This window comes from Zonotrichia albicollis, chromosome 11 (assembly GCF_047830755.1).
Source record: "Zonotrichia albicollis isolate bZonAlb1 chromosome 11, bZonAlb1.hap1, whole genome shotgun sequence".
Classification (NCBI taxonomy): domain Eukaryota; kingdom Metazoa; phylum Chordata; class Aves; order Passeriformes; family Passerellidae; genus Zonotrichia; species Zonotrichia albicollis.
The window spans coordinates 2,404,111-2,428,131 of NC_133829.1; the positions used below are offsets into that span (position 1 = coordinate 2,404,111).

The following is a 24,021-nucleotide window of genomic DNA, read 5'->3' on the forward strand; positions in this document are numbered from 1 at the left end:
TGAAGAGATGAAAGTGTATCCTAAAAGTATGCTAAACTGAAACAGTTGAAGTATAAAAATAGGTAATGTTGTAACAGGAGATCTTCTTTCTGACTCCTCTGTGTCCTTTGCAGATAAAGTGTATGTATGATGAAGTAAAATCAGGAACCTGTGCATCTCACAAAAGCAAAATAACTGGGTTTCCTTTCCAACATCAGTGAAAAATGCAGGAAGTCATTATGTGTTTAAGCGGGTGTTTGTGAGATCATGCAAATCCAAGGCAGTTGTTTTAGTCTACAAATCTCGGGCTTATTCAGCCTGGACCCTCGGCAGCACAATTACAGTCACTGCAGCAAATGGGCCTTCTGATGTTAACACCAGCAGATAACAAAAATAGCATTTAATAACTTTCATTAGAGTTAGTGTTTCTAGGGCTTTGGGGCTTTGCTCTTTCAAATCATTTACATAATTTGCAGGTACAAGCTGCTGTGCCAGACTGTCCATCTGATTCTCTCTCTGATCAGAGCATATTAATGCACTTGTTTGATGGTCTGTTACCAATAATTACCTTGGATTGCATTAGGAGCATTTCCAGCATTGCAGCTGGTCTGTATTTTTCACTAAGTGTATTTCAGGGCCCAATTACAGGACTGTGATGTGTTATTGTTCCAGTGCACTTGTTCAAGCTTGTGATTTTAATGTGCCTCCACACTGTAAATCTCCAAATGCAAACCCAGGGCTCTGTCCTGAGTTCCCCATGCGTCCCATGCTTGCAGCAGCTTCTGCTGGGATCATCTCAGCTGTTCCTCATTGGCCTTTTTAAGAAGGGGAAGATGAAGGCCAGGAGGTGGACATTGCCTTGGAGATGTTGGTAGAACAAAGCCTGACGTTTGGTGCTCTGTGTGGTGGGTGTGGAGTGGCTGGGAAAGGCACAGGAACAGCTCAGTCCTCCCTGGATCAGGCAGTGTGGGGATTGTGGAGAGGCTTTCAGGGATTTTAGTGTTTAAGTCACTTGGGCACTTTGAGCATCCTCCAGTGCAAGGGAGGCTCACATTTATATTGCTCTACATGGGGCACCTCTCCCTGTTCCACTGTGAGACACCTTGGGGAGGGGACCTGATAAAGGCTGAGTTTAGCAACTGGATTTTGAAATTCTAGGCTTCCTTTGCCTTCAGAAACCCTTCTGGGGTCAGAGGGGAGAAATGTGAACACTTAACCTTTGTGAGAGTCAAGCACTTTACTGTTATAATTGCCATTGACAATTCAACACAATGAATAAATTATTACTGCTATTGATTTGTTTCATCTTTCTGGACCATTTGTTACAGGGGATACATCAGAATAACACAGTCTCAATGAGAAGGAGCTCAATCTTGAGAGCTGGTGTGGTGTTTGTTCCTATCTGTTAGGCATCATCTGTAGACAGATATTTGTGCAAATCTGATGCTTCTGTGGAAGCAGGAGAGCACTTAGTCCTTTCTAGAAATCAGTTGGCATTTTACCAGGTTGGAGTTTCCAGGGCTGTGTGGGTTGGTGGTTTTCATAGTCTTGGGTGGCTAAAATGAACAGCTTCAGTTGACTTCAGTGTTAGGAGCATCTTCAAAAATATTTCCATGCAGACCTTCTCAGCTGTTCTTTTTCCTTGGTGTTTTCCTTGGTGTATGTTGCATTTATACACAAAGGTATTCACTTCCCCATGTGAAAAAACTTAATTCAATCCCAGCCCAAACCAGCACATCTGTTTACTGTAATTACAGCTTTAGATGATATCATTCTTTCCAGGTATGGCCCATAAACAGTGTTGCATGTGTTTTAGATGTTTCTTTCATGCCATCCCTTCTGCTGTTTTGTTTTGAACTGGGGATTTGAACAGGACAAAGGCCAGAGGCTCATGCCCAGCATTGTTCATTGGGGAGAGTTGCATGCTCCAGCTTTCCCTGCCAGTGCTCATCCTGGGTCCGGATGTGTGCCAGGACTTGAGGGGCACCAGTGTGCACCCAGGCCCAACTGGGGGGTGACCAGGACATGCACAGACACCATGGCTGCAGCTGGATGTGTGCAGGGTGTGAGGGGATTGCTCTTGGCACAGCCTCCTAGCCGGCCCCGTGATGTGGGGACAATGTGACACTCTCCGCATGCCGCCTCTTGCCGCCCGCAGTGCCGGGCTGGCACCCAGCTGCTCATGAAAGGCTGGCATCAGCTTAGTGACAGGGGATGATCTGAGAGTCCCTTGCTGCCAGCTGGATAAATACTCCTGCAGCAGTGGGAGATGCTGCATTATTAAATAAACCATCCAGGTTGCTTATATGCAGAATTAGGATAAGGTTGGCTTCCCACTGGTGAGCACTGCTCAGCACTGGAACTGCTCTGCTGCGTCTGGATATCAAGTGTGGATAAAATGGTCTTTTCAGCAGCTCTGGAGATTAGTTTTAGGAGCCTTCTGTTCCAGAGAGGCTTAATGGGTGTTGAAGGTGTAACTTTCTTATTCCTGTTGCTATTACAAGGTGGAAAGTTCCAGTAACATCTGGTAACTAAGTAGAGAATGTAGGGATCTTGACCCTTCTGTCTCACAGGCCTCCTTACGGTTTGGTGGAAGAATGCTTTCTATTTTATTGTGCTGTGGGGAGGCTGAACAAGTGATGCACAAGGGGATTTAGGTGTCCAGCTCCTCTTTCAGCCTCCCATTCTGCAGAGATCATGGGAGTGGGGTGCTCCAAGCCCAGAGCTCCTCCGGTTCTGCTTTCAGTGCTGGTGTTGCTGAGCACCCAGCATGCAGACTGTCAGAGACCTTCGTCCAGATTTCTTTCTGGGTCACCACTTGCCAAGTGCAATTGCCCTAAAAACAGACTGAGACCAAGCTATTGACTTGTAATTGTCAATGCATAAAGTTTCCAAGAAGAAAGAGAGCTTTGTGTGGCTTTAATGGGGACACACTGAAGTATAGTCACTCTTTGAATTAGACAATGGGAACGTAAAGATTTTCTACAGCTCCTAAGAGCCTCTGAAGAGCATCGGCAGAAGGTTACATTAAGCAGAACAATGGCACAGTAGTTGGCTTGCTGAGAGGTAGGAAAACCCTTTGGAAGGAGTAACTTCACTTTTCTTCAGTGCTGTTCGCTCCCAATTAAATAAGATTAATTGTGCTGTTGAGTTCCAGGAGTTCAACATCCAAAATAAATACATAAATTAAGGCAGGCGACAGTGCAGAGGCTCAAATGCAGTTTGAATTCCTGCCACCTCCTGTGGGATGTGGAGGGGAGAGAGGAGCCCTTTCCTCTTGCTGCCTGATATCCCACAGAACACACACGACGACCGAGTGCTCTGCTCTCCTTGCCTGAGCCACTTTCTTGCTCCTGGGAAGGTTTTCTTTGGCTGGATCTCTGCAAGGTGCACAAGCCAGTTTCAAAGGGCCAGATGTGTGTGGAATAGGAAACATGCTGGCCAGGCTCCAGGCCGTGGGACCTGCAGCACAACAGCGGCTCCCCAGGAAAATCTCTGGCTGCCAAGAACTAGAAGTGATGTCAGCTCTGGAATTGTGTCAGATTAGAAACCCTTGTACTTTGCTCCCTGTGAAGTATTAATCTCCCAAGGCCTGTGCCGTAATGGGTCCTGTCTGGCTTGGCTCAGCTCTCTTTGTTTTGGGCTGGGAGTGTTGGAGGGGTTTCTCAGGAAGGCACCGGAGGCTGTCAGTGGTTTGGCTGCTTTGGATGGGTGTCCTTGAGCTGCTCCCAGGGCCTCACTCAGCTGTGCTAAAGATGGGCCTCCCCTGCCTTGAAGTGAAGGTCTGAGCCTTGGAGTTGTTGATTGGGCTGGGGTTTGTAGGAGTGGTTGTGCCTTGGGATCTTGTGCGTGCCGAAATGTCTTTGGCTTTCCCCAGCTGAATGAGTTTCTTGAAGAGAAGATAGAATTGATAGAGATGTGCTGTCAGTCTTATGGGCCTTACTCAGGAGTTGTGGATCAGGTGATTTCAGCTGTGCTAGAAAAGGAGCACAGATATGCCAGTGCACTGAATCCCTTTTGGTTTATGCCTGAATGTTTTGTTTTCACAGTAATTACTAAACCACGACTCGTTCTCCTCTGCACAAAGCCATTTGTCTCCTGTTGAACAGTAACCTTTTATTTGCTCGTGCTGTGTAGCAGAGCTCAAGGACATGTTTACTAATGATAGCCAAAATTTCACCAGAACAAGCTTCTCCCTTGTCTAGGTTTTTCCACCTTGATTTAAGTGGTTAAACCTCAGGGAGGGGATGGGAAATTGCTTTATGTGCAAGGATACAAGTGGGGGTTTGTGCTGTTCTTAGTCATGGAGTGAAAGCTCCCAGCTCCATGGGTTTGGAGTACTGCATGTCCTGGATGTAAAAATGCTGCTGTGAGGGTCTCACCTCTGCCCAAGTAATTGCATTGTCAGCAATCTGTCAGACCTTGCTGTGTTGCTCGCTCACACTTCACCTGCTTAGTTATAGATTTGAAATTAAAACCCAACAGAATCTGTTCTTTTTCCCCTTTACTCAGTGGTACGTTGGGCTATTCCTGCCTCCCTTTGATGTTGGGGAGAGGAGATAATGGGAGTGGGGTTTGGCTGGACGCTGAGATGTGCGACTGGGGAAGGGCTGTTGGCTGGTTTAATGTGGATTTTCAGATGCCTGCCTTGGATCTGAACTCAGGCTGGCAGGGGCTGTGCTCCCATGGAGGGCAGAGGACAGCTTTGTGCCTTGAAGATTTGACGACCTTTGTTCATTTGAAACGCCCTGTTTTTTAATGCCACTCAACAGGAGACTTTTTAATTTACTTCACTGGGCCTGGATGCCGGAGGTGGATGGATGGCTGATGGAAGTGAGGAAATAGATGGGAGAAAAAGAACATTTTCTCCTGGGCTGTTTTTATGCACAATATAGCCTAGGGGTTAGCAACACAGGGGAGAGTGAAAAAACCCTGCAGAGCCTGGGTCAGAAAATACAATTTTCATGGGAACAAAATGCTTTTAACTTGCTACATCAAAGACCCTCCATTCCAGAGCATTCTCTGTGTTTGAATACATCTGCATTCCCCCAGAACTCTGTATGTGAATGCACAAGTATGTCATGTGTATCTACATGTGAGTGTGCACTTGCACATACATTTATGATCTGAAAGCTGTTACTGCCCACCTTGGAATAGCTCAGCAGCTGAAACTACTTCCAGCAGGAGTCAAAAGCAAAAAGCTGTTTGGCTCCAAAGCACAGGTCTGTAGCTGGAACACCTGCCTAGGACTGATGTGTAAAAAGCCCTTCTGGCTCCTGTCTTGGAAGCCCACTTTGAGTGCATTCATTACAGCATCACCTCTGGCAGGTAGGAGGGTGGAGGTGAGCAGGCTGCACGAGCACATGGCTCTGTGCTTAACCAGGGTCCTGTCCATTTCTGTCACTGCAGGATGAAGAATGGAGGTTGGAAATAGTCAGCAGCTTCTGTAAGCACTTAACATTCCTGATTTCATTTGTCTTTGATCTCACTTGGACTAATTTTACTCTCTTCTGATCCCTTCCCTTGAAGGGGCTTTTATCTCATTGTCAGGCTTGCTAATTTAGTGCGGTGTTTTGAACCAGACCTCCTCCTACGTTTCCAGAGCCTGGAAGGTATTTTTTTTCCTTAATCAAGGAGTGTTTATGCAGTTCTTTGAACATCTTGGGACAAAAGTCATACTGGGGCTTTTTGCAATGCCGAGTCTGCACTCTGGACCCTGCTGCTCAACCACTGTATGTGCAAATGGCTTGTCACCAAAACTTGCAGTATTTTGGGGCCAAAAGGGCAGGAAGGCGTGCTGGATGATTTGGGACAGGTCAGAGCAGTCTGGCATTGGGTGGGAACTTCGTTTGCTCAGCTGGAGGCCTTCCCAGCAGGCTGTGTAAATTATAAACAAGGAGGGGTGGTCACACATGTTTGACCAACCAAGTAGAAGCTTGGATCCCAGTAGATTTTGACTTTGGGGAAAATAACTGTGTGATTTAGGGATATAGAAACATCACCACATGGTTTTGAAAAGCAAATACTTTTTTTTTCTGTGATGGAAAATGTGTTCTGTTCTTATTCTGCTACAAGCAGGTTGAGTTGACTTTTTAAGGAGTTGAAGTTTGAGAGGATGATAATTGCTTCTTAATGTGGGAAGATGCACTGCAGACCCCTTTTCTATTCCTGGCTGTCCCCTTGCACTTCACCTTTGGAAGAGGAGGAGTATTTTCAGCAAAATGCCATTCTAGTTGCTGTCTGAAGAAACTAGAAAATAGGACAGGTATACAGGCTGTTTTCCCAAGTGATGAACAGGAGCTTCTAAAGATGACAAATGTAAGGAAAGGCAAAGAATGAAGACTTCACCCAACAAAGTTTTTAGTGCCTGCTGTCTTGCATGAAAGGCTTCCAGAGGCAGTGTCTTTCCAGTACATCCTGGGCAGCCTTTCAGCCTCGTGTTCCCCTGGGAACCATCCATCCTCCCAGGGAACCACTGAGCTCTTTACCTTGCTGCGATCCTCAAAGGACCAGTCTGCCCTAGGAGACATGAATGGGCAGAATTGCCCCTACAGAAGGGCACTTGGTGGCATTTGCCTGACCTGGACCTGCCAGGGCTGTGCTGGCTGACAAATCTAGGATTTCCATTGTGGTGTATGCACGCTGAAGCTCAGGGGTGTCTGCTGCTTCTGCCTGTGCTTTCTCCTTGCAGAGTGTGAGATAGCAGCATGGTGCAAGCATACATGTGGGAAAACCCTAAACGCAGGGGCTTGCAGGTAGCAATGGCTGCCCCTTTGTCACGGAGTTCAGTGCCTGGCTGTTGTGCTGACTGTGACATGGGCATCTCTGTATCCTGCTGGATTTGTCTCTGGGAGATTGCCCCTGGATGTCCTAGAGAAGGTGACAGAAGAGGGTCTGTTCTGTCCCATGACAGTGGCAGTCAACAGGCAGGGTTCTTTGTGGCCTCATGGTCACTGAAGGGGCAGAGCTGGCCAACACCAAGTTCTCAGTGGTTGTACAGCCCAGCAGCAATGACAAACCTGACAAGTTCCCGTCCCCACGGGCACCGAGTTGGCCACGCATGGGGACAGGGTTAGGCCCTTCCTTCAGGGGCACCTGCGGTTTCCAGCACACGCCTTGAAATAATTCCATCTCCCTGCATATGTAATTTTGCGTGTCATTGCCCCTAATTGCATGCTTAACACTCACTCTTTTTAAAGTGCAGCCTTTTTATCAGCAGTAGGTAGTAGCAGGTTTAATAGGGTGTTTGAATTCCTATAAAATTAATCTGTAGCCTTCTGCGATAGGAGACGGGCAGGGAGCCATGTGGTTCATATCCAGTGTTGATAAACTTGTTATAGAGGCAGGAAACATTTCTGATTGGAGCAGTGACAAAATAATTTGGAGCAGAGCCATAAAAAGAGTGGATGGTGATGGTTTGAGCACAGCAGAGATTGAAATTGCTGGTGTGTGGAAGCAGCGCTGCCAGCTAACATTGACTTAGTGTCTCTGGAGAACTCTAACGGCAAATGCATTTTATTAATGGCAATATTCTTTTAGGAAATGCTGAGCATTGTTTCAGAGGTGGAGCCCCCTCGAGTACGTGGGTTTGGAAGTCAGCCAGACCAAGATCTGTTCAGCTGAGCTTGTTGCTGGTCACTGCTCTGGCCCCCGGCTGCAGCAGGAAGGTTGCCTAAGGGCATGTGCTGGGTACCGTCTGCTAACAACTGGAATATCTTTTTTTAGTGCAGAAACTGCATCCATCCATTCTTGCTCTGCATTCACCTGTATGGGATAAAATGCTCAGAGACAGCAGGACATGTTTTTAACTGTTCTTTTATTGTCTTTCATTTGAAATGTATTTCCCAGAACATGAACATCAGTGGGAGTTGCTTCTTTCTCAGCTGGACTTGAGTTCTTAATGCCAGTAAGAGGGGCAGCTGCTCTAACTAGATTGTGGTCATTGGCATTGCAGTGCCACATGGGGCTTGGATACTTTTCCTTGCACTTAATTGTCTTGTGGGAGTTGATCAGCCTTGGAGGAGGCTCTGATGTGCAAGTGGGAAGGGAGCCTGCCACGGCCAGCCATGGTGCTGCATCTTCTGTGCTTGCTCTTGCTGTTACCACCTCTTCACCTTCTTCCAGCTGCTTTCTGCTCGAATCCAGCATGGAAACAAGTGTGAACAGCAGGGGTGGTGGCTGCTGGGCCCATTGAGAATGGCAGAAATGGTGCAGGTTGTACAGCCATAGGGATGGGGGATGGAGAATGCAGCGAACAGGAGTCATGGACTGTGCTGGTCTCCCAACAGGGCTGAATTTCACCTGGTACCTCCAGCCATGGTTCCTTTGCTGTGTAAAACTGGGATGTGATTCAATGAAGGAAAGTAACCCCACTGCCACACTGTCTTTGCTTTGCAGGGAGGCTGTCGGAGGGGGATTCTCTGGAGCTGAGCTGTAGTGCTGGTCCTGCAAAGGTGATTCTGGAGCCAAACCAAGTGGTGATTTTGGACTGTAACCTGACCCCTGTTGAGCAAGTGATCAATATCACATGGAAGAAGAATGGGTTTCCATTAGTGGAGCAAGAACATCTCCATGTGCTTCCAAATGGATCACTCTTCATCTCATCCCAGGCTGGGGCAAAGGACAGTAAATATCCCGAAAAGGATGGTGCTGAGGGCAACTACTCCTGCGTGTCTCACACCTCCCTAGGGACTGTCACCAGTCAAACAGCTGCAGTCAGATTTTCAAGTAAGTGTTCTGGGGGGTTTGTTCATTTTCTTTCCTTTCCCTCCTGGTACTTGTACAGAAATCTGCTTCCCCAGGAGCTTGAGATAAAACGTCTGTGAAATAAAATCATAATAATGATGTATAGATAGGACTGGGGATAGTCCACAAATAAGCAGTGGTGTTTTCCTGTTATCCCACTGTTAACATCCTGTGTAACTCTCCCAGGTAAGTGCCATCAGCTATGAATTAAAAACAGGACCCTCCTCTTTCCAAAAGTCAGTGCTTGTTTTTGCAGAGAACTTCAGAGCCCTGAGTGCAGCACCCTGTGCATGGAGAGGTGGCTGTGGGGATATGACTGTGGCAGCTTGTGAGGTGAATATCTCTTTGTATGGAAGAGATGAAAGAAAGGGTTCTTCAGGGCAGTTTTTGTTTGGATTCAGAAGGACACTCCAAGATCTGAACTGCTGAATCTCTGCACAGAGTTCAAGAATAAAATTCCTTTCTATTCAGGCTTGGCTCCTGGGGGCTATTTTAAGTGAGTGCAAATAAATGATTCCTTGACCTGCCAAATAGGTGAGGCTAGAAAATAATGCAAATACAGTAACACTTATTTCTAGTACAGTGACTTGTGTATGTTAAATGTTGCTAAAAACAGCTGCACAGGCACACCATAGGAGTTGAGGGGGGGGTGAAGGTGCCCAGATAATGTCCTGACACCCCCTTTACACTGGGATGTTTTTAGGCTCTGGTACCCCAGACAGGGCCATCCAGGTTTGGCCAGGGAGTGTTTCAGTCTGTGAGCAGTGTGCTGTAGAAACCAGAACTGCTGGTGAAGCTTTGCCAGATGAAGTGAAAATCTTTGACTTTTGCAACACGTCCTCCTTTTCTGCTCAGAAAATGTTTAGCATGCAGTCAGGGATCCTGCACACAGGTATTGTTTGGGAGGAGCTGTCATTAGTCCAGATGGATTTATTTAGGTGCTCCTGCTTCAGTCCCAAGCAGTCTGAGTTAGGATATATTTATTCCCTTTTAGGGTGACTCACGTTGAAGTGTGTGCTGTGTCTCTTGCCCAGTGGCAGTGGGCTGTGTCTCTTTTATGGTCCTGGGTTTATTGTTTGGTGTCTTACGAGTTAGAGCAGTGGAGACATCTCAAAATGGGGAGGCTGACTTAAATTGCCCTTCTCTCCACCTGGATTTTTCCAGAAGAGCATAAATGGGTGATGCCTCTCTCCATACCCTTCTGTGTTTGTCCCAGAAATGGGAAATTTCAGGTGAACTCTTTCCTTGTGTGTACTCATAGTTCTTCTTTTATTACCATCTGCTCAGGGAAAATGCAGCTTCCGTGGCACACACATGCACCTGCCATAACCTATCCACTTCTGAGCAGGGAGCAGCGAGGGAATTGATTAATGAAATGCATCTCTCACTTCGATTTGTTCCGAGGGCTGGGCAGAAGCACTGCTCCATTAGCATTCAGCTGGAGCAAGTGAGGATTGTAAAGGCTTGGGTTTTTTTCATTTTTTCCCCTGCTACTGAATATGGTCTGTCCAAAGCTGGATGGAGTGGATGGACTTATTCTTTGTGCTGATTGCCTTAGGGACTGCTAGTCAGGACAGGGCAGTAGCAGAAAACCTGTTCAGCAGGTGAGATGTGTTATTCCTGCCACGAGCTTGTCCTTCTGACCTGCAGGTCCTTTCCTCCCTGGAATGGGGTTCCCATGCAGGGCTATGGGGCTCTCTGTGCCACTGAGTCTTGCAGTAACAAGTAGGAGCATTGGGTTTTTGCAGCACCTCCCTTGCTCAGTACTGGGTTGGTGCTCTTGGTGTCATCTGCTGTGTTTCAGGCTTGTGGGAGTCCACTCCTCCCCCTGAGAGCCCAAGAGCAGCCCTGGCACCTCTGTGTGAGGGCTGCCAGCTTCCCAGTGGAGGGAGGGGATGCTCCAGGCAGCAGTGAGCCCAGAGGCCGGAGGAGGCCTTTTGGAGCAGTCAGGCTAGAGTGGGGGAGGTTGAATGGCATGTGAAGGCTGTGACAGTGTGAGGATTTCCATCATGATCCAGGAATTCAGCTCATTGGCATTATGCTGGATAAACATATGGCTTGCTGCCAGTGTTCCCTGGCACCCTGTGTGCCACCAAGGGACCCATGCCACTGTCCCTGTCCACACCTCGTGGCAGTGGTGGCCGTGGCAAAGGGGGAGGAGCAAGGCTGTGAGGGCTCCTGTGTGCCTGTTAAACAAGCAGCTGCTCAGGCTGATAAACTGGGTTTTCCTGCAGGTTTTCCTGAGCCCCATGTGCTCCCACATGGAAGTACCAGGGGTGTTATTGTAGTTGTGGGAAGGTATAGCTTTCTACCTGTTAATAACTACATTGATGAAGATTTGTTAAAGCTTTTAATTTAGCTTAAACATTTTGTGCAAGGGAGGTTGTAGAAAATTACAGTAATTGTGCCTGTCAGATGAAGATGTTTGCTGTGCCTGGAGGGAATGGGCCAGCATTGCATGGCTGCTGGCAGGGAGCACGGGAGAGGTTTGGAGTGTTCCTGCACCTGGAGGGACAGGCCACAGCAGGAATTAACACACAGGATCTCTCATCATCCTCTCTCCACATGGACAGTGTGTCTTCTCTGTGGCGCCCTGTGGATCTGGGATTTGAGGAATGGCACACTAGGATTTGTTCTTACTTTAAGGATTTATTTTATAGATTTTACCCTATTTATTTTGTGAATTAGGGGCATGGGTGAGTGAAAGCCAGGGACTGTAGGCAGAGCCACGCTGGGCAGAAAAACTTCCTGCAGATGAATGCACAGGCTCTGGACCATCCTTGACTTTAGATGTGGATTTAGATGCTGTTTTGGGTAGGTGGGGAGCTGGCTCCTGTGGAGAGCAGGAGCAATCCTGTGCTGCCATATGGCCCTGCAGACGAGCGCTGTGCTGGCTGGGCCTGCGCTGTGCCGGGGGAGCCGTGGCAAATTGCTCCCACCACTTCCTTAGCGTGTTCCCCTCCCACCCCCGGCCTCTTCAGAGGTGAGTCGTTCAGAGAGGGGTAGCCTGGGTGGTGTATGAGATCTGAGTGGGGGCTGAGGTGGCCCCCACCTTGGAAGTACCTCCTAATAATTGTAGAAGGTACAAAGAGGACGAGCACGCCGAGAGTCTGGGGGCAAAGCGCTGTGGGAGAGAGCAGCGAGCCCCTTTCAGAAGGCTGAATTCCTTGCATAGACTGCATTTTCTGCCTGGGGTGTAGTGTTGCTGGCTGGCAGCCTTTCCAAGCCCACAGCCTCCTGCACGGATCTCGCTGCTGGGAGAGGGGGAGGGTGCTGTGTTTCACCATCCTGCAGTCACCCTGGGCTCAGAGCTAAAAGCCTTGGCACACACGGCTTGGCTCCAGCTGGGTTTAACATGTCAGTGGGGAGGGAGCTGCCTGCCCCACTCCTGAGGTGCAGAGCCCGGTGCTTTGGCTGTTGCTGAGGGCAATTTGCTGTAATGCTCTTCACCTTCTCACCTGCAGTGGGTAATTTTTACTGAGTGGCCTATTAAGGTGTTCAGGATAATCAGTGCAACACGGCTGCGAGGTTTTGTGGCTCAGGATGGCTTTGCAAGCTAAACCTTAGCTGAGAAGTTGAAAATAATGTTGAGTATGTGTCATCTTTGTCTGCCTTCTCCCCTCAAGCATCTCCTTTCGCTGCCTCCCTGTGGGAAAACCTCTCACTTTGCAGCACTTGTGCAGCAGCAGAATTCTTCTGCCCAGGATTTGTTTGTGGGAGGAGCAGCCCCTCCAAGGATGCTGTGGCCCCAGGGTGAGCAGTGTGTTGGAGCCTGTCCCATACTTGCTGTGACCTGCACACACGTCCGTGCAGCGTGTCCAAGTGACAGAAGCTGCTCTCCAGTCCTCTCCTCCCTTGCCTGATTCTTTTTCCTCCCAGCCCCAGCTGTTGGCAGCACAGCTCTGAGTTGCACTGGAGGTGCTGTACGTGTCCTGCCTCATCCATTCCACCCTGGTACTCCTGAGGATGAGAGAGGAGGAACACAAGGGATCACAGCATGCTGTGGTGTTGGCCCCAAGCTGGTGCAGATGCTTGTGGAGCAGTGATGAGCCCAGCCAGCAAGTCTGTCTCTGCCTGACCCTTTCAGGGCTGACATCCAGGGGTCTTGCTCAGTTCTGCATCAAAGAAACTTTTTCACTTCTCTTGTTTGAATTGGTGTTACTTTCTGTGCTTATAAGATCCCAGTTGACGTTCCCTGTCCTCTCCTTCACAGAGGACTCTGCAGGCTGCTTCTTTCAGAGCTTGCAGGGGTGATTTTTCCAGCCCATCCCTATCCCCACTGTCCCTAACCTTGTGCTGTGAAAGGAATATGGTGGAGCTGCTCAGCCTCTGAAGCCCACCCCAAGAGTTCTGAGATGGCTTGCTGGCATTGCCATGGTAGAGCCCCCAGCCCCCACAGAGCTCTCAGCCATGGCTGTGCCAGGAGCTGTGACTCCCCTTGGGACGTGTGGCTGTTCCTGTGTGCTCCAAGAGGGACCCTGTGCTCCCTGATCAGGGGCACTGTTTGGTCACACTCTTCCACATCCTAGTGAGGTTCTGTCAGAGGTGCTTTTCTTGGCTTTTGAAGAGCCATTCCAGCACAGTGGGCAGATAGGGCTGAGTGGAGGTAAAGGGCAGGATTTGGTTCTCACCTGGGAATTTAAAGCTTGTAGGACCAGATCTGGCAGGTGAGAGCCACGAATAACCAGGACAAGTTATTGCCTGGTAAGCCAGGGAGCCCAGGAGGCTCTGTCACCTTTTGTACCCCAAGCTGATGCCACTTAATAATGAGCAGCAGAGAGACAGGTGATGCTGCTTGAGGTGGAGGAAACAGAAATGCTAACAAATTTCTTTTTTTAGGATTCCTACCTCCCATCATTATCTTCCTGAGTACATGGCCCTCCAGAGCCTGCCAAAATATTCTCATTGACACCTGTAGGATGAGAAGAGAATAATGGGAAAGAGGATTAAGGGTATCTGCTGTCAGGAGAAGGTTGCTTTGATGGTGCCATCCTGAATATGCACTGGCATTTGATGGATTTCCTTTTAAACTCTTGGATTCAGCAAGTTTTATTAACATGAGCTTAAAAGGTTTTGTAATTTGTAGAAATTACTCTGTGGTGAAGTGGTCTGCAGTGTATATTTGAGAATACTAAAGCAGTTGGCTGAATTAAGGCCTTACATATTAATGTATTTTTCAATTTTTTCCAGGAAAACATTTTTCATTCCATTTGTATTGAATTGAAAAACGAAACGTGGCAGACAGCTGGTGGGAGAATTTGGTCTGTAGCTGCTGCGGAGAGCAATGAGTTGCTTGAAACATGTGATAACTATTTAAATTAAAGAAAAACACTAATGACAGCTGAGAATATGCCGAGGTTAAAATGGGTCATGCAAAAGCATTTCATTTTCCCAACTGTACATACTTTCTCAAGCTCACACTGCAATAAGGCATGTATATGTGTGCATGGATGTTTGTGTGTGAGAGAGATGCAAAGAAAAACTACAAGTTTGGAGTCCTACAAAATCCAAAGCAATGATGGATGTTCTTGGAAAGCTGTGGTGAGACAAGCACATAATTGTGTTGGAGGGCCAGGAGGTCACCCAGGGTCCTTCTGAGCACAGTGCTGTGCTCAGCCCAGCATTCAAGTGTGATTTCTTGGCTGAAATTTATGTTTCTTGTTCCACATTTGGGGTTTCTGGCACTTGTGTTGGAGCATTGTTGGATGGATTTGTCCAGCAGGGTAGGTTTCACAGCAAAGACAGTTTAACAGAGATTGATAAAGCAGAAGCCATTTCTTCTGGGGGCTTTCTGCCCCCTTCCAGGAGCCTGCATGAATATTCAAAACTCTGTGACTGAGATGCCTTCGGGTTATGCTGTTGGTAGGACAGATGCTGACAGCCCTGGGGGAGGATTTCTGCTGCAGGGTTTTGCTGTGTGCATGGGAAGGTTGGAAGAAGAGGCAGCTGTGGATTGTGGTCTAAGAGCAATTCCAGACCTTAGTGCTTTGTCTCCAAAGCAGTCCAGCCTCTTTACTATGGAAAGACATATATAGAGAGAGGTGAGCCTTGGAGAGCAAACAAGTATCCTGGCATGTATGAAATCCATCCTCCTCTTAGCAGGGTGTCTGGATCCCCTTGGCTGCCTCCCATCTGCTTGCATAGAATAAAGTTGGTTTTATTGTCCCATACTTGCAAAGGTAGGAGAAGGAGGGTCAAAACTCTTATGGGCTCTGCCTCTGGTCTCCAGCACTGCCAGTCAGTGGGCAGTTGTTTTGTGTAATTTGACATCTGGCTTGTTCTTCCTCTTGCCTTGTTTTAATTTCCTGTGGCTGCAGGAATGCTGCAAGGCAAGGGGGAAACTCTCATCTCTGGGGTTGTGGCATTTCCCCTCTGTTTCTCATTCTGTGTCCTTCCCAAATGGAGCAAGTGAACATACAAGGAAGCAATTTAGGAAGGTAACTGCTGAAGCTGCCAAGTTGCCTGTCTTTCTCTCACACTGTTGCCTTAAGGTGGAAAATGAGGGAAGAAGCAAATTTACACATTGAAACCTTTCAGTTACTGTTGTTAGGGTTGCTGAGGGTCTGTAGGAACACAGGAAAGGGAGGAATTACATTTCAGGCTGTCTTCAGGAGAGAAAAACCTTTCTCTTAGCTCATACATCGTGACAAGTTTGCATTTCTCAGCAGAAACACTGAGTTATTAACTTTCCTTCCCTCCTTCTTTCCCCAGCATTGTCACGCTTTTTCCAGCAGCCGGAGTCGCAGACAGTGGAGGAAAATGGCATGGCCCGGTTTGAGTGCCGGATCGAGGGGCTGCCCTCCCCTGTCATCACCTGGGAGAAGGACCATGAAGCTGTGCCAGCAGAACCCAGGTGATGCCCTGCTTGCTTTCTTGGGTCAGCTTGAAAAAGAGTAAAGCAAAACCTGACCATTTAGGATGTGGAAATGGTTCTATAAAATGGCAGAATGACGAGAGAGGTGATAGACAGGTGATAGAGAGGTGATACCAGGTTTGGACCTGATAACTAATTGATATAAGAGGAGTTATTCAAGGGACCGAGGAAAAAAGGTCCATAAACATCTGAATAAAATGGACTTTCCCCCACATATTCAAACCACAAAGGAAAAAGAACTCCTGATACTGTGCTAGGTATTACAGCTCAGAACCTGCACCCTGCAAAGGCCTGTGTGTACCCAGGATGGGGCATGGCAAGGCATGGATGCTTTGGCTTGTCCCCTTGTGTGAAATGACATGGAATTCATTGGGTTACTGGGGCCTGGGGTGAGGAGCATTAACCTGGGCGTATCCAACCGAACTCCGTTATGTGGATTTTCTTTGATTTCGGTTATGATTTTAATGGGAGGTGTTTTCTTTTGCCTTACTGCCATGTTTAGACACCATCTAGTAAAAGATGCTGAATTTTCTTTTTCTGGAGAAAAGAGGAGAGTCCTGAAGCATGATACTTTTTCTTTCATGAAAGTCAGTTACAGAGTAAGGGATAAACCATTAGCTGTTTGTAGACATCACTTCTGCAGGGAATCAGTAACTGAATTGTCCTTAAGTTCTTAAAAACTCCTTTTCTGTTCTTCAGAAAGAGGTGTTTCCCACCCGGGGAAGTTAATCCAAGTGGCAGAAGAGGAAAAAAAGAGGGAGGTGTTTGGGGGGAAGTTTAGAAATGCTTTTGAAGCAGTGACTATTTCTGTAAGAATACCCACTTATATCCTTGAGTCTGGAGTGTGGCATCTAAAAGTTCATAGGAGGCTGTTACGAAGAAAATTAATAAAAAAGGAAGAAAAAAAACCCCTAGAAAATAAGGGATTGCAGGAGAAGTGTGTCATAGATACAATGGCTTTTTAATGAGACAGCTCGATGGATATTGTGAAATTACTTGCTCAGAGATTGCTTTCATCACGGGCAGCCTGAAAATTGTTTTCCTTGTAAAAGCCAGGCCATAATCTCTATCTGCAGATCTTGCTTCTTAAATCATGTTCTAGCTAATATGCTTTTTCAGAAGGATTTGCTTTTTTTGTTGTTGTCTAGTTGTTGTTGGATTTAATATAACCGGCTTTCGAAGGAATTAAGTGAATTCCAGGAAATGTTGGCTGCCAACCAGAGCTCTCTGTTATCCTCCCTGCATTGTGCCTAAGGATGGGATCTCAGGCTGGCCTGATTGCTGTGGGCTCCCTCCTGTGCACACTTGGGATGAGCTGTGAAAATGGAAGCCTTTGGCTGGGCAGGTGTCAGGGTGATGATTTCATAGTCCAGAATAGCAGGGCTGGGAGGGTGGGCAAAATCAGGCTCAGGGACTGGAGTTGTGCTGCTACATCAGTGTTTGTGATTTAAGAGGGATAGAATAATCATGTTAAACTCACATTGCTTTTCCCTTTTCTTGCTTTTCCTTTTCCCCTCTCTTGTCTTCCTTTTCCCCTCTTTTTCACTCTTCCCCCTCCACTTTTCTTTGTTGTTCTTACTTCTGGGCACTCTTTTCAGCCTTTGCCCCTGGATGCAGGTTCTAGCATGGTGCTACTTCAAAGGTACTGAGAGCTGATCTTTAAAAAGTATTTAAACAACCTATAGGGTACCATAGTGCTGATTGGTGTTTTTGGAATACCTTTCCTGTCCCTCTTCAGGACAAAAATCTAAATTACCTATGTGAGTAAGGCACAGATTATTTTGCAGTTCTGGCTCTGAAGCACAGTGGGTAAACACAGTCTTAAATCTGCAGCTGCTGCTGAAAGGTGGCTCACAGGATTTCTCTTGATTGCAGTTGATTTGGGGTGTGTGCAACATCTCTTGGCATAATCTCTGGTTTATGTGCTGGCTGGGTTTCACATCAGGCTCCAAAATTCTGTTTATTTTCTCTAGAGCCAAGATGATCACTTGCTGGGAACTGGAGGTCTTTGGAGGTCTGCACAGCAAATCCATAACCTGCAGACCACATACTCTGCAATCACAGTATATTTGTCCACATTTTGGCTAAGTGGGGATTTTATCTGTGTGTAAAGTTTTATTTCTCTGCTGTGCCAGGAATGCCTTGACGTGGCTCATGTTCATGTACAGGACTCTGGAGCTGTGAGCAAAAGGGCTTCCAAACTGAGCCTGCAACAGAGCTGCAGGTTCCTCACTGTGCTCAGGACAGCTTTGGGCTGTCCCAGGCACCTTCACAAGGCTGAAGGTAGGGTGTGCTGGCAGTTTACCAGGGAGAAGGTAAGAAAGGGAGTAGGGCTGTTAATGCTGGGATATTCTCTGAGCTGTAGGGCTGCAGGGTTGGGACACGAGGCAGTGCTGCTTGATTTCAGCTCTTGGGCACTGCCCTGGTGAGCAGCCCTGAGCCCCTCAGGGCTGTCAGGGAGGGTCAGAGCTCTCTGGGTGTGCCCTGCTGTTCTTGCTGCCTTTGGAGCCGTGGCAGTTGGCTCTGCTCTGAGTGTGCAGTCCTTCAGGGTATTCCAGGTGGGGGCTTGCCTTTCGCCCCCATCGAGGCAAGCTTCTCTGGGATCCTGACACTGCAGCTATCAACAGCAGAACTCCTGGGACTGCCAGGGTTCCAGCGTTTCTCTTGCTTCCAGGGCCTTTGTCTGTCTGTCCTTTAGCTTTTGTTTCCTGCTTAATCCTTGGTGAAGGTGAGCAGACAAAAAGATTTGCACTTTGTGTGGAAGAAAAGCTCTGACAACTGTCTGCTCTGAGTCATCAGGCAAATTTCCTTACAGGGAGCCTGGGGATGGAGCAAATGCCCTTGCAGGCTGCCTGAAGGCTTCTAGTTCAGGGCTGCTGGGACCCTGAAGAGCTGGAGGCTTTGTGAGCAGCTGGGAGAAATGGTGAATAGAGAAATGTGCTTTTCTTCCCTCCTTGCTTCCCCAGCAGAGCAATCCTCACTGCTGCCACGTTTTTCCAACAGGATGTATGGCACTGAGTAGATCTCTACCACTGGTACTGAGGGGACTGTCTCAAGCTCTTTCCATGAAGTCTCCCATTAAACTCCCTTATTTCCAGGTCCTGCTCTCTTTAGAGACACAGTGGCTTGTTTTGTGCCCTCAAGAGAAGCTGGGTCCTGAATACCCTGGTATAGGGACCCTGCTCTGAGAGAAGAAAGGCCAGAGATCAGAGGTCTGTCCTAGCCTCAGTGAATCTGTGATATATCACTGAAGTGTCTTTTTGTGGCTGGGAGATGCCTTGCCTGGTGTTTGAAATATGTTGATATTAATTACAGACTCAAATAGCAGATGCACGACAAAAATAAATATTATCGCAGTGGGAGGCTTTCCCTCCATGGAGCTGAGAGGATGCAAATATTTGTCATCCTTCTCCTGAGTCCTGATGAGGCATCCTGATGAGGGCTTTTCGGTATCACCTCCTCTGAGGTCTTTTGGGGCTTGATCCTGAGCAAAATGTCTTTGTGAGTAGCAGGAACGTGGCTTTAGGGATGTAAGGCATTGCATTTGTGTGCATGGGAAGCTTCAGCCTGTCTGTGTCCATGGATCAGGCTGTAGGATTGTTTCAGGGGAGACAGAATGGTCACTGGAGGAGCTCTTGTAGCTCTTCCTTCTTCATCAGCTGTGAAGGACAAGGCACGATGAGCTCAGCTGCAGTAGCTGAGGTCCAGGATTGATGCAAGACTCACAACAGGAATATTTTTCTCTGGAACAGACTGCTTAGGGCAAGGAGGTGTTTCCATGGGTGCAGATTCAGGATAAATGTCTGCAGGAGCAGGCATGCTATTGGTGACCGTGGCTTGAATGCAGGATGAGTGACCTGTTAAGGTGTTCCTGGCTCCATGATCCTTACTCATGGCACTCCAGCTGTCCCAGCACCTGGAGAACCACAGTTTGACTCACTGTGATCTTTGTGGATGGCAGGACTGGCATTCATGGTTCTAACTTGCCTTTGTGCTGTTCCTGTGGAATAGCTGCTATCCCTCCCCTTAGCAATTGCCTTTGAATGTGTCCTCTTCATAATGAAGACTGATAACCCAGAGCTGCCTGTCAAACCTCGGCAGCTCTGTTTATAGAGGCTTGCAATTAAAAATGGATCTCATATATAATTAAAAAGGATCACGTAGGCTTTGCGCCTTGCATTCAAGAATAAAGAGGCTGCCATCTAGGAATCCAGGCAGAAAATGGAGATGCTGACAGCCTGCTCCTACTTTTATGCTAATTGCTAATCATCTGCTTTGTTCAGTGTAATGCAGCAAGGATTGTGTTCATGTCGTGAGCAGTGTAGCCATTTCACTCTGTGGAATTGTTTCCCAGTAGCATCCCATGGGCAAATCAGAGGATACTGAATGCCCAGCTGTGAGTTTGTCACCTTGTGAAGGCCAGAAACTTGTGGAAGAAGGAAAGGAGCAGAAATGATGCAGGTTCAGGTGGCTGTGTCGTGGCTGCTTTGGCCCATGGAGGTGCAGCTGTGTATCAACTGATCCCTTTTCATGTACTTGAGGTGGAGCAAGAAAAAGATGATGTTCAGACTTCTTTGCAGTGTGTTTTTTGTCTGGCAACCAAACCTTTGTAAAATGCAAGTGCTGAAAATGGCTGTAGCATGTGCTCAAGCTTGGGGACATCTACAAATGTGTATGTAGAAGTGTGAGTGTATGGAGTTGGTTTGTGCTGGCCAGTTGATTTGTGTCAGCAAAGTCCTTTTAGTCTGATCTCCCAAGAGCAGCTTTTAAATTTGGAAGACTCCAAGGGTATGGATACCTGCTGCTTTTTGAGAACTACGGGTTGGGTTACTCAGAGGTTCCCTGATCCCATTCTGCTGTCATTGCCAGGACCTGCACATGAGAGACTTTTTGGGAGAAAAAGAAGGGATTAAAGGACTTTGGGGTGATGAATATCTGGGGTAAGACACAGCCTGTCTCACACTCTTCCTTTTGGTTACTCAGGTTTATAACTCTTCCCAATGGTGTCCTCCAAATCGTGGATGTGCAGGAGAGCGATGCTGGGATTTACCACTGCGTGGCAACCAACGCCGCCCGAAAGCGCTACAGCAACGACGCCACCCTCAGCGTGGTGAAAGGTGAGGTGCTGCCAGCAGCCTCTGGCTGGGCACAGGTCTGCCAGGTAATCATTGTGTGTGGTGGGAGAGCTGGGCTCAAACACCAGTGACCATCTCCCCTCCTGGTGTGCTCTCCACGTGGCCAGCTTTGGTTAAAACCTGCAGAGAGGCATTTCATGAAAGGTTTCTCTTTGCTGGTGATGGGGTGAGGAGACTGTGTTGGGAGGACTCCTTTGTGCTCTGGGGTGATTAGAAGGGATGAGGCAGTCCGTTTGCTCCTTGGGGAGGGCAGCATTTTTGGTGGTGTTCTCTGCAGTGGCATTGGATAGCAAGAGAAACAAGGGCTGGCCTGGGCAGACAAAGGTGCTTCCCAGGCAAGCGAGAGAAGTAGCTGGAGGCTGGAGTAGCTGGCAGGACAGTGTTTAACCAGGGTGCCCAGCACAGTCCAGAGGAGGCTGAGCACAATACATCCAACTTATGTTCTGTGTCCATATTGCTGGTGCTCTGCTGAGCTCCAGAGATCTTTATGTGGTGTTTGGGAACAGCCCCAGCTGGGATTTCTCCTGGTGGTACAGGCCTTTGGAGCAAAGCTTTGGCTGTGAGCTGTCTTTCACCTCCCAATGTGGGCCTCAGCCTCTGAGTGCATTTTGCTTTGTAAGCCAAGAGTGCAGTGGGCAAGTCTGGACATGAGGAGGACATAGCTGAGCCTGAGTGCAGTGGGGGTCTCCAGGCTCCAGCATCCTTCCCAGCATGCCTGGCTGCCTCCCCAGCTTTGTATCATCCTGTCCTGCAAAAGGACAAGCTCACCAGGGCTGGGGGTCTGGCTGAGCTGCCCCTTCTCTCAGGACAGTGCCCCCTGCCACATCTGTCTCCTGTTTGTGCTGACCCCGGTGTATCTTGCAGGCAGCTTTAACCTTGAAAGCTCTGAAATCCTTCCCAGCCCCTTCTGTCTTTGTTTAGGATTGTGTTGCTTGGCATTCTGCTCCCAATGTATTTTCCCAGCAATGGCTTTGCTGTTCATCCATCAGCAGGGAGTGTAATTAACTGTGGAGCCTGAGAACACACCTCTGATCAATGGATTGTGTCATGGAGGTAATCTGGGTGGAATCTGCAGAGAATTCGTGAGCGGTTGAATGCTCTGTATCTAATTGCCAGCCCCTGCCAGATCCTCTGTGTGTTTAATGATGCTGGGAGCCGAGGGGAGCTTCCTATGGGCAGTTCCAGCTCCAGAGACAGCTCTGTGCTGGCTCTGGTGTGCTATTGATAACTAATATCGATCAAGCTGCAAAGGTGAATTTGATGTCCTTGGCATCATAACTCATTCTGCATAATTGCATCTTGTAGCTCTGCAGTGTTTAATCTGCTTTGCAAATGGAGGCAATGGAAGAGGTTAAATGGGAAGCGTTCCTTCTGGAGCACCAGCCGGCCCGAGCAGATTTCTGCCTGCAGTTCTCACCCAAATCTCTCTTCTGCAGCACCACACCACCCGCTGGCTGCTAAAACAAATATGTGAGGTTGAGTTTTTCACCAGATTGAGCTGATAGTGATGAAAAACATGCCTGTTAAATCTCTGGGTTTTTTTATAATTGGGGAGAAGTATCTCTGAGACAGATGGGAAACTGCAGTGACCTGTGCAGGCTGTAAACTCCTCCATGAGTGACTGTCATGGTATTGATCCTTTTTTGTTTCAGCACTTCACCATCAGAGCACATTTTTGGATGCCTGGACTGGCTTGAGGAGTCTTTGCCTCCCTGTTCAGAAGCAGCTGACAATAGTTGGAGTGAGCTGGTCAGGCAGAAATCCTTTCTTGATTGTGAAAAATAAAACCCAACTAAACCAAAACAAAGAATCCTAGGAAAAAAAAAACCCAAAATAAACTGAAAGACAGACAACAAAAGAACAATAGACTGAAGTACCGTTATTTAGTGTTGCTTATTTGGAAATTTTAGGGACCAAACTCCTGTGTGTCTGCAGATAGGAGGGACTAAACTGCTTCTTCCCTCCCTGCTCCTGGCAAGGGACTCCTTTGTGCCAAGATAAGGTGACAGTCCAGCCTTTCAGCCCCACTGCCAGGGTCTCTGGAAAAGGTTTGTGCAGTGGGACCTTGGACTCCTTTGTGCCAAGATAAGGTGACAGTCCAGCCTTTCAGTCCCACTGCCAGGGTCTCTGGAAAAGGTTTGTGCAGTGGGACCTTGTGTCTCCTTACCCTCTGTCCCACTGGCAGCCCTGGCAGTGCTGTGTTATGATGCTGGAGGCTGTGCTCCTGGTAGATTTCGGGGTCTTGCTGGGGATAATCCAAATGCTTCCAAGGATCAGGTCTGGGAACATTTTGTGTTCATGCCTCTGCCTTCCAGACAGGGCTGGATTTGAGCTGTGCATAGCAAAAGAATCAGTTTCTCTATAGCTCTTCTGCCCAGTCGTCCTGTTCCTCCCCCCTCCCTCCCTGTTCCTTGTACGATGGCTGGGAATTGTTCCCTCTCCCTTATTAAAGGCCTTTTCCTGTAAAAACAGCAATTAACGTGACCCCTTTCTGTCATATCTACACAGTCTAAAAACCCCAAAAGTGTCATTTCCCTGGGCAGTGTGACTTCCCTGTCCTGGGGGGAATGTGGGCTGTGCTGTGTGTCCGTGGCTGAGCACATGCTGGCCGTGGCCAGGCAGGGCAGGCGGGGCTGCAGATGTTTTGGCTGTGCAGACTTCATGGTGCAAATTTCCAGACCTTCCCTGGGGAAGCGGCGTTTGGAGCTGGAAGGGAAGAGAGCAGACGGGACAGCGGGATGCAGTCACGCAGCCCTGAAACAGAGCCTGCTGCTGGAACAGGGATAGCTCGGGTTTCCCCTTGGATCTCCACTGCTTCCCAGCGCACATCTGGCAGCTCTGTCCCTTCACCCCTCACCTGGACAGGTGATGAATGAACCCTGTGTCTCTCTCTGCCAAAAGGGCATTAGGAGCTGGCTGTGGGATGCTTTCCCAGGCCCTGGCTGTGCATGCTGCCTTTCCTTGGGGTCAGCTGTGTCTTGTTCCTCGTAGCTCCTTTTTCTGGAAGCAGGCTCTGGAGCCCTACTCTGAACTTGTAGATAAAGAAGTAATTCCTTGTGTGTCCTGGTTGTGTTCCCAGGTTCTTGACATATGCACAGAAGTGTTGCCATGCTTCATAAAGCAGCTCTCAAAGAAGAGTAGCAGAAGGGCTTGAGGAACATGACGTGTGGTCTCAGCAGGTCACTTTGCCTGTCACTTCGCTTTCCCCCTCCGTGTCATTCACATGCCTGCTCTGTGTGTTTTCATGGGAATAGGGACTCCCTCTTGCTGTGTATTTGCCCCACAACT

At 48.1% G+C, this 24,021-nt stretch overlaps 1 protein-coding gene across 2 annotated transcripts in view; it reads left to right on the top strand.

The window, feature by feature from the left end:
- Window positions 1-24,021, top strand: part of IGDCC4 (immunoglobulin superfamily DCC subclass member 4) — an 88,275-nt gene that overhangs the window by 21,809 nt on the left and 42,445 nt on the right. For both annotated transcript variants that reach the window (XM_074549152.1, XM_014264677.3), the window contains exons 2-4: window positions 8,377-8,706; window positions 15,436-15,577; window positions 20,582-20,715. In XM_074549152.1, coding sequence (XP_074405253.1) covers window positions 8,377-8,706; window positions 15,436-15,577; window positions 20,582-20,715 — 606 coding nt within the window. The remainder of the gene's footprint in view (window positions 1-8,376; window positions 8,707-15,435; window positions 15,578-20,581; window positions 20,716-24,021) is intronic.